The sequence below is a fragment of the Corapipo altera genome, unplaced genomic scaffold (assembly GCF_003945725.1).
Source record: "Corapipo altera isolate COAL_440 unplaced genomic scaffold, ASM394572v1 69, whole genome shotgun sequence".
Classification (NCBI taxonomy): domain Eukaryota; kingdom Metazoa; phylum Chordata; class Aves; order Passeriformes; family Pipridae; genus Corapipo; species Corapipo altera.
This window is the reverse complement of record NW_020884908.1, coordinates 1637423-1647561: the sequence shown is the minus strand read 5'-3', so window position 1 is coordinate 1647561 and position 10139 is coordinate 1637423. Positions and strand designations below refer to the sequence as shown.

Sequence of the window (10139 nt, the reverse complement as noted above, 5' to 3'; positions counted from 1 at the left end):
CCCCCTCCCGCGGGAGTTGTAGACAAGGCACCAGACCCAAAGCTGTAGGAAATGAGAGGGAGACACAGAGGGAGCGAAGCACGAAGAGCCACCAAGCTCCGTCTCCCCCCGTGTGACGCCCCCGGCCGGGGGGGGCGGGGCCGCCCTGACGCCCCTGAGGGGCGCGCGCCCCTCGCTGACGTGCAAACCTCCGCCGGGCCACACCACTCCGTGGCCATCGAGGGGGGGGGATGCGGCGGGACGCGCCCTGCCTGCGCAGCGCCCGCAGCGGCAGCGGGAGGTGTGGGGTGTGGGATGGCGGCTAGAAGCGCCGCCCCGCCGCTGTGCGCGGGCGGGCTCGGTGCGGGCGGCGGCGCCGGTGGTGCGTGTTTGTGCTGTGTGTCCCCACCCCCCCGCCGGGCGCGGGTGGTATGTGCCGGATGTGCCGGCCGCGCCGCGCGCCGCCGCCTCTATAAGCGCGGGCGCCGGGCGGGCGCGGGAGCTGCTGCTCCTTGGCTCCCGTCCGATCGCTGACGGTCGCGCCCCGTCCCGCCAGGAGCATGTTCCAGAGCCCCGCACGCTGCCTCTGCTCGGCGCTGCCCGCCCTCTGCTGCGCCCCCGCCGCCTCGGCCTCCCGCCTGCCGCTGCCGCCGCGGCCCCGCGCCCCGCCGCCGCCCCTCGGCCCCGCTGCCCCGCGGGCAACAGCGGGCGGCCCGCCCGCCCCGGGGGCGCCGCCCCGCACAGGTGGGTACCGGGCGGGGAGGTGCGGGGCTGCCCCGCGGAGCGGGTGCGGGAACCGCGCGGGGCCTCACTGTTGGGACAAGGGCGCCTGGGCTCTCCTGCCCGCGGCAGCCCCGGCCCTGGTGCCTTCGCCAGCCGCCTCTCTGGGCGTCGGGCCGGCCCTGCGGCTCTAAGGCAAAGGCCGCGGCGCTCGCTCGCTCGGTGTGAATGGGCGACATCCCGCAGAGTCGCGACAGGCGGTGCCAGGCATCGCGCCGGTGCTGCAGGGGGTTGTGGCTCGGTGTCACCCAGCTGGGTGACAGGGCACCCTGGGAGTAAACCCGGGTACAGCTGGAGTAACCTGCCCGGTCACCCAGGGCGGCAGTGTCCTTACACCGCTCTCGAGTAGCTGAGGTGTTCTCTCCCGGCGTTGCACTCTGTGTAGCTACAATGAGCTTGACTCACAGTGGTTTGTTTTTTTTACTGGAGGCAGTGTGTGGGAAGAGCCCGGGTTACTTTCCTGCGGGCAGCAGCAGCAGCGATGCCGGCCCATCAGGTTCCTGCTTGCCTGCACCGTTAAGTAATTGCGCCCTGTTCCTCCTTCCCCGAATGAGACTTGGAAAGTGCCCACACGTCCTTGGGTGCCCGTGAGGACAACACCTTGGCATGCACCCCACTCCCTCCTCTCTGCTCGCTGACCCGTGGCCAGACTGGAGCGGGGCGGTGACGCACCTGCTGGAGCCCTGCGGTTCGGATTCAGCCCTAAGCCATGCGTGTTGACGAGCGTGTCTGTTGGGAGGGACCTTAAAGGTCATCTCGTTCCAGCCCCGCTGCCGTGGGCAGGGACACCTCTCACTAGACCAGATTGCTTAAAGCCCCATCCAACCTGCTCTTGAACACTTCCAGGGAATGGAGTAGCTGCAGCTTTTCTGGCTAATGTATTTGCAATATGCCTGGTGTGCTGGAGATCCACTTTTTCCTACTGTCCTCAGCTAGGGTTGGGGTGAAGTGTGTTCATTCCCTGCTGTTACAGGGGAGGTATAAAAACCAGGGTGGGGCAGGTTGCTCCTATTCCTCCTGTTGAAACCAGGCCAGGATACCATATGGCAGGATTGAAGCTTCATGGCACTACTGGGAAGAGGAGCATATGTGCCTGAGAGCTGGCAGGATCGAGCTCATGATTAAAGCACTCATGAGGAAAAAGGTTTCCAGAGCTTGTGCCAAGCACTGGTTCTGTATATTACTGGAAGCAGGATTTGAGGTTCCCTCTTCTTTCTGGTGTTGCCTGTTGACAAACAGGCAGCACCTCCCTTGCTGTGATGAGCTCTCATCGCTGTCCCAAACAAGGCTGTAGGTGTAGTATGATGCTCAGTAGCATAGGATTTGTCACATGGGGATGGCACCTGTCAAGTTTTCCCTAGAATTGGGGTTGCAGGGAGGGCACCTCTGGCTGCTGCTGGCCTCCTTGGCTGTGGAGGCTGATTCAGCTACAGGCCAGGCTGTGCAGGTATGGTGGAACCGTTCACCTGGCAGTGAAATCCAGGTGGTAAATGGGTTGGGGCTTTTGGCCAAAAGCAGTGCTGGGAGGTAGGACACGAAGGGAAGTGAGAATGCTGTTCACTTTACGAAGAAGGTCAGGGCCCTGGCTTCAATACCCCTCTGCAACCCTCATCTTTGAAGCAAAGTCAGTAAAATAAAAGTCTCGGGTGTCTCATTGCCTGAGTTCCTAGAAGTTCATCTCTTCTGTGCTGGACGATGCTTACACCCTGTTCTTAGGTTTAATGAGCAGTTTGAATTCTTCCTTTGCCCTTATTGTGCTGAGGTACCACCTTTGCTGAGAGAGAGGAAGGTGCCTTTTGATTTTAAGCACCTTTAAGAGTAGTTGCTGAGCTGGTGTTACCTATTACATCACACCAAGAGAATCACTTCCATGTTCACTTCCCACTGCTGTAGTTCGAGCTCAGGAGTCTGCTTGTTCCTCTGCACACACCAGCACCACAATGTCACAGCACACATTATCCCACCAAGTTACAGGTCACTTAACTTGGACTGTAAGGTTTTGGAATGGTGACCTTGTACTTGCCTGGCTGCTGTGGACATGTTCACTGTTGCAGAAATAACAGAATGGATTTTTGTGTTTGGAGTTTCCACATTCAGGTTGCTGCTCTGGCTCCTGTTGTGCAGAACTGCTCAAACCATGTTGTGATGATTTCAGCACGCTGAGGACAAAGAACCTGTGCAGATCAGCAGTCATCTTAAGCTGAAGTCTTCCCCCAGGAGCCTCCTTTCAGCCAAGAACTCTCAATCCACCTATACTAGGACTGAAAGTGTTTGATTTACAGTCCAGACCTTCTTTCACCCAATCTTTCCTGGGCCCTCAAAAAAAGACCAAAGCTCTTTTTTCCTGCCTGACACATGACTGACTTTAAAAACCGTCAGATCTGTGCAGCTGGGCCATAGCACATCCAGAGCAGGTTAAGCTGTGTCTTATGCCCCAATAAAGAGCTGGATACCCCATGATCCCAGGGATGATGAGATTTAGACAGTACTCTGGCTTTGTTTGCAGCTTGGCAGGTGGGTGGCTGAACTTGGCCTGCGTCCTGCTGTAACAGATGTAAGCTGCTCAGGGCTTTGCCTGTAGACCTTTGGCTCCAGCTGCATCACACCTGCCTTGTCTCTTTCAACATCATCCCTCTGATTCAGGTCGAGCCACAAGCAGCCTAAGCTCTTGCTTATTCCTTTGGAAAAGCCCTATGTTGGTCATGTTCATCCCTGGCATGGCAGGGGCTGTACAGAAGGATGTTTGGGGGGTAGGGCTCGTGGCTGCACCCGGCTGCTGACGGCATCCCTGATGTAGCAGAAAACACCGTGCACTTATCTCCAGTTGCAGCACTTAGCTATGGCTTGTACCTACCTAAAAATAGGTGAGTGGCTCCCTGTGCAGCTTCTATTAAAAGCTCTGTTGATTTCCTTGGTTTTCTGCGTGGCTGCCTGGCAGCCCTGGTAGTGTGTAAGCTGGACCCTTCTGTAACCAGCACAGAGCATGCTTTGGTTCCTGATCCCCACTCCTCACAGCCATGTCAGGGTCCTGTGCTTAGGGATTTCATGTTTCCCTCACTATTAAATGGCATTTCTTCTACTTTCAGCAGTACTTTCCTTTCTGATAAGAATTCTAAGCTGAGAAAGACTGCAGAAACTGAAACACTTTACACACAGTTTCCCTAGGAAGACATTCATGCTTATGAACAAATTCAAACTCACATCTCAGTTGAGGAACTCCTGGTACTTTAAACTTTAAAAGGATGGAGATGGGGAGAAGTGTCCTCCATCCAATCTAAGGTCCCAATTTACAACTTCTTTAGAACTGTTAAGATGCACTGTTCCATGGGCTTACAAAACACATGTTAAGTGGTTTTTAGTGTCTTTGAAAGTATTCATTTTGCTAAATACAAAGACAGGAGGCTTCTACTGCAGTGTTGCTTTTACTCCTTCTGAGTGTGTTTGTTGAACTGTTAGGGATTCCATCTTCCTGCCTGCCCCTGTAGCCTGTCATTACTGTATATCTGTCACCAGCTCTTTCAGCTGGTAGTGCTGTAGTTCAGTCTGAATGTGTGTGTGGAGTAGCCCCCTAAATCTGCTGCAAGATATGAGCATGAGGTGACATTCCCTTCCTATTCCTTTTTTAAGTAACTCAGCAATACAACTAAACTTGCTTAAAAACCACTGTGGGCCAACAGCAATGCAACACCAAAGTTCTTTTGCCCAAGATTCCCTTTGCAAAATGCATCCAGAGTAAATAAGTTGAGACAACAACAAAACTCGGTCAGTGCTGCCTCTTGTGCAAGTTGCTGTGATGCAAACACTGCCCTTCCTGCCCGTGTTTGAAGGGAAGCAAAGTGTCCTGGCACACTTGGACAGAGTGCTGAGCATGGAAAAGTGCAAACACAGCCTCTTTCCAAGAGCTCCCTACGTGTTTTGCCATTTTCTGAGAAAGGGTTGGAGAGCTCTTGGGGCGTGCACTGTGTAGGAACATCACAAACTGTCCAAACTCCCCCACAGCTCCCCCGAAGGCCAGCCCTTGATGCTGTCCCGTGTGTGTGCACTAAGCAAAGCCTTGAAGTGTTTGTGGCTGTGCAGTGGTACTGCTTGTGCTCTTGGGAAATGGGAGAAGGAGGTATTTCACAGCACAACAGGCATGAGGGCCGCTGACTGAAAGGAATGGGTGGCTCTGCTCCTTGACCCTAATAAGGGAAGAGGGCTGCAGTCACCTCCTGTGTGTGAGCCAAAGGGCAGAACTGAGTGGGGACACACATGCACCCTCCCCATGGCAGCTGTGACCTCACCTGGGATGGGGGGACCTCCCTGCAGGAGACATGGGGCTGGGTGAGGGCTGACTGCCTTAGTGGGAGAGCTGGGGACAGCGGCTTGTGTGCAGGAGCTGGAGAGACTGCCCTCTCCATTGCACATCCTAAGGCCTAAGCCAACAGAAGCATCTGGCTGCTTCACACTCATGAAAATGTTGCTGCAAAAGCAGATAAAGCTGTGATCAGAGATCCCTATTAAATATTAACCCAAGGGAATGAGTCACCCTGCTTGCTGCTCTGCAGGTAGGAACCCGCAGCCTGTAGGCATCCCAAATCAGGACAAGGTACCAGGTCAAACAGTGTGTCTGTCATCTCCATCACAGGCAAATGCTGCACACAAAATGAGGAACAGGCAGCATTTGTCTACCTTCTGGGCTCTCTCCTCTCTGAGCAAGGGAAAAGTATGCTCTATTCTGTTTCCTACAATGCATGCAGAGTTAATCTTAGCCCTACTATTATGGACGAAAGACTCCTTTCTTCCCTAGAAAGACCAGCCTGATGTTCTAAGCCAGGCTGTTTGCACGCTGCAGAGGTGAGCAGCCCCTGATGGCAGGCAGAACATGATGAGACTGGACAGGACTAACCCTGCCTCTGCATCCTTCGTATTTTGTCTCAGCTTCAGGAACAGGCTCCTGCACAAACCACAAATTCCTGGCACTGTAACAAGGCAGCCAAGTGATGAAAAGAGTCAAGGTGGACATCTCTTAACAGCAGTTTTTCCTTTCCAGTGTGTTCCATGGGAAACAGCACCAGCCGGCTCTACAGCGTGCTTGCCAAGACGCTGAGCAGCGGTGCCGTGTCCCAGCACCAGGACTGCCTGGAGCAGCTAGACCCAGCACGGCTGGATCCTATAGACCCCAAGGATTTGCTGGAGGAATGTCAGATTGTCCTACAGAAACGGCCGCCCCGGTTCCAGAGGAACTTTGTGAACCTGAAGAAAAACGCTGCCAGCAACCACCGCCCCATCCGGGTCATGCAGTGGAACATCCTTGCCCAAGGTATGACCTTGAGACCAAGTGCAGCTCCCTGGCAGAGCAGAGGGAGAGGTGAACCACATGAGGTACAACTGGCTGAGGGCCAGGGGGAATATTTCGAGCACTTAAAATAGGGGCTTTCCTTCTGTCCTGGAAAGGAAAAAGGGTCTCTCCTTACAACTGTGATGCCAAAGGTAGTCCTGGATTCCTGTCCTAGCTGAACACAGTGTATCCAAAAAGACCCATCAGTTTTTAGGTAGTTGTTGACCCCCAGAAAAGACTCATCCTTCCCTAAATTTTATTCTTTGTAAACCTCGTCTAAAGCTTTCTTATTAGTTTATTGGTGAATTATCCAGGAATTTAGATCTGCTATGGGAATTCTTAATGCTTCAAAATAATTTTACCTTTTGGTTATAATAATTTTTGGTATTTTCAAATCAAGACTGTAAATTGACATGCAACAGTCTCACCTTAAAATCTTTTGGGATGGGAAGTCCCCCCCTAGGGATTGCTTTAACAATCTGCAGTTAAGTCACTCCTATCCCATTGCATTTTATTTTTAGGCTTAAGCTGCAGCAGCCACATGTGAAAGTACTTGCCACAGCATAGGGGGAAAAGGGAGAGGAAGTCTTGTATCTGTAAAGGGAGCTTAATTTTTTTGGAGTGACTCCAGTGGTTTGAGAAGGGGTTCTCACATCCACTGGCAAACCTGGCACTCCTAAAGTCACCAGCTATTGCTAAAAAGCCCATGACCTGCATTGTAAACTGATGTACCTCTGGCCTCTGCCAAACCTGGAGGACAGCCTGCTGGAGCCATCAGTAACTTCCTTTTTTCTCTCCCCATCCCTGCTAATTTCAGCTCTCGGGGAAGGCAAAGACAACTTCATTCAGTGCCCCATGGAAGCTCTGAAATGGGAGGAGAGGAAGTGCCTCATCCTGGAGGAAATCCTGGCGTATAAGCCCGACATCTTGTGCCTGCAGGAAGTCGACCACTACTTTGACACGTTTGAGCCGCTCCTCAGCCGGCTGGGCTACCAGTGCACCTTCTTCCCGAAGCCGTGGTCGCCGTGCCTGGATGTGGAGCGGAACAACGGGCCGGATGGCTGCGCCTTGTTCTTCCTCAAGGACCGCTTCGAGCTCATCAACAGCGCCAACATCCGCCTGACGGCCATGAAGCTGAAGACCAACCAGGTGGCCATAGCGCAGACGCTGAAGTGCCACGAGACGGGGCGGCTCTTCTGCATCGCCGTCACCCACCTCAAGGCCCGCACCGGCTGGGAGAGGTTTCGGTCCGCGCAGGGCTGTGACCTCCTCCAGAACCTGAAGAACATCACCCAAGGGGCAAAGATCCCCCTGATCGTCTGCGGGGACTTCAACGCGGAGCCGACCGAGGAGGTCTACAGGGAATTCTCCAACTCCAGCCTCAATCTGAACAGCGCGTACAAGCTGCTGAGCCCCGACGGGCAGTCGGAGCCCCCGTACACCACCTGGAAGATCCGGCCCTCAGGAGAGTGCCGGCACACGCTGGATTATATCTGGTATTCCCAGCACGCCTTGAATGTGAACTCAGCCCTGGGCTTGCTGACTGAAGAGCAAATTGGGCCCAACAGGCTGCCATCGTTCAATTACCCCTCGGATCACCTGTCCCTGGTGTGTGACTTTAGTTTTAATCAAGACCCTGACAGGCTGCTGTAATGTGTTGGGATGCCACTAGGTATTGCAGTGACTGAACTCACCACTGTTTTATTTTAGAGAAGACTTTTGAAGCTGGAAGCTATTGGAAGATGAGGAAACACTGTTGTTGACTAAACATTATTTCGGGCACTTGTTTGGTGTTATGCATGTCCTTCAGCCCTCATTAATGTGGAGCCTTTGAGGGAGGAAGAAAGAAGCCAGTGTTCTCATCGTGGTCTTCTTGCCATGTCAGGGTTTGAAAACCAGAAGGCAAATGAGCTTTATCCTTTCACTAAGCCCCCTGTTTAAGGATTTAATCCTCTAATGAATGTGGAGGCCTTAGTACTTAAATCACTTGTGTTTGTAAAACAACTTGCCCTGACAGCATGCTAATTTTATTTATTTCGTGTTAAGCTTTTTTAAGTACCAAAGGGAACGAGGTTCCAACTGCCCAGTGAGATTCTCTTAAATCTTTTTCTGTTGCAATACGAAGGAAGTTTAATGCAGATTAGACAAGAAGAAATCTAAGCTCATACTGGTGTGGTCTTCTCTTTTTCACGTGACCTGAAGTGATGAATTCATTTGGAAGTGAACGGGTAGTGGTGCAGTGTGAGGAAGGGCCCCTCCAGTAAGAGCAGGTGAGGAAATAGAGGCTAACTATAACCTGGAGTAATACCCTCACTTTTCCAGAACAATGTGCATGTGTCTGTTACACACATACAGCCTGTAGGTAAGTGCACTGGAACCTTTGTCTCTTCTGTGCTTCCCTCTGGAGGGCACAGCTAACCAGGGAGTATTTCTTCCTCTGCTTCAAGTATTACTTTTCTAAATGGTTTAAATTTGTAGTCTTGTCAATCTTGTTTCAGTAAAGGGCCAATCTTAATGTTGAAAGATTTTATTTATCTTCAGAAATCTAAAGCTACACTGGAACCTGGTACAAGATAAAATTTATTTATTGACAAAAGTTGGTTTGAAATCATGCAGTGGCCCAGGGGAACTCTGGTCAAGCACCTGGGCTACAACAGAGCTGTGTTAGTATAGTAAGTCATGTGATGCTCATTGGTATGACATAGGAATTGCATATATGGATTGTAAATATGCCACTATGCCAGAAAATGCCATAGGGAGAGAGAAGGGAACAGAGACAGCAGTTGGGGTTGGGCTGACATTTAGATAGTCGAGAAAGATGAGTCAGGGCAAATAAAGCAGTACTTCCATGTAAAGTAGGGTACATAGTAACTCTTAAATGTTTCATGTGTTTATTAATAAAAGTCTTTGGAAAAAAAGGAATGTCTCTGCTGCTGTCTTTCTCATGTCCCTGTCCAAGGTTCCTGTTCCCAAGTAAGTGACCGGTCTCAAGTAGTTGGAGCTTCAAGTCAGTGGTGATGCCTCCCATTCCAGACCTTTTCCCCCACCCTGTAGTCCTGATCTCACAGCGTAGCAGAGCTGCTTTGCCTTCACAGCATGTGCTGTTTCTCCAAACTGAAATGCCCAAATTCCACAGCAAATCTGTAGGGAGGGGAGTTACCTTTCACTGTTAAGCTGCTCTCTCCCCCAGGTAGAGATAAAGCCTACAGTAAGTATTACTGTAAATATTACCATTTCCAGCAGTTGTGTGGAGCTACAAACCTGGCCAGTCCTGCAAAGCAGAGGGCAAATATCCCTCCCTGAGAGCTGCTCAGATGCCTGGCAGGGCTGGCTCCCCACAGCAGGCAGCTCAATTTGTCACCTTATTTTAAAACCTAAATTGAAGAGCAAGAAGTGCCACAGCTATGTGCTTTACACAGCCCATAAATTACTGTACTTGCATTGCTGATAAGTGAAGTAGAGAGTCCGGCAACTGGAAGTCCCAAATTCCTACAACAGACACACTCCCTTGTCAGGCAAACAAGTGCGGTGCTGTTGCAGGGCTGTAACACACACTGCACGTGTTCCTGGCCCTTGAAGGATGAGGGCAGTGATCTGCTTCCATGCAGAGGGCCCTCTAACCAGCCTGGGGTTTATGTGGATTTGAATTTCCCCAGAATTAAAGGATTTTACAACCAAGGGGATAATGTCCTTGGTGAATACTCTTACCAGGCAGATGGGACACGCCACCACCTCCTTCCGCTGGAACTTCAGAAAGAGCAAATTGTGTCCCTGGAAGCCACAAGGGGTGGCTCTTTTGGGGGCGATTTTGAGCCAGAGATGCAATGCTCCTAATGCCCCACAGGAAGGCAGACCTTGGAGCATCCCTGCCATGAGCACTTCACACCAACTAGACTGTGACAGCTTCCTTTTCCTGGTGCTGGCTGCCCTCAATTGCTCTCTGAGGGGGTGAGATGCAATCCTTCTCCTTTAGGATTATCTTCTCTTACGACCTTCCCTCAAATGATCTTGCAAGGAGGAGAAAGAATACAAGTGCCCATTAACGGAGGTATGTACTCAT

The 10139-nt window shown here is 51.9% G+C and overlaps 1 protein-coding gene across 2 annotated transcripts; it reads left to right on the top strand.

The window, feature by feature from the left end:
- Nucleotides 1-476: 476 nt before the first annotated feature.
- Nucleotides 477-8998, top strand: NOCT (nocturnin). 2 transcript variants are annotated; one of them, XM_027652800.1, is made up of 3 exons: nucleotides 477-723; nucleotides 5792-6061; nucleotides 6897-8998. In XM_027652800.1, exons 1-3 carry the CDS (start codon nucleotides 540-542, stop codon nucleotides 7730-7732), a joined length of 1290 nt encoding a protein of 429 aa, XP_027508601.1. In that variant the 5' UTR covers nucleotides 477-539; the 3' UTR covers nucleotides 7733-8998. The 2 variants fall into 2 exon arrangements, with proteins under 2 accessions (XP_027508601.1, XP_027508602.1); XM_027652801.1 differs by lacking the exon at nucleotides 477-723 and adding an exon at nucleotides 1678-3623.
- Nucleotides 8999-10139: the final 1141 nt, after the last annotated feature.

Bases quoted from the DNA above. Each gene is read 5' to 3' on its own strand.
- NOCT (XM_027652800.1), top strand. From the start codon at position 540: ATGTTCCAGAGCCCCGCACGCTGCCTCTGCTCGGCGCTGCCCGCCCTC. The intron at 724-5,791 runs GTGGGTACCGGG...TTTCCTTTCCAG, and splicing joins GGGGGCGCCGCCCCGCACAG to TGTGTTCCATGGGAAACAGC. The intron at 6,062-6,896 runs GTATGACCTTGA...TGCTAATTTCAG, and splicing joins GTGGAACATCCTTGCCCAAG to CTCTCGGGGAAGGCAAAGAC.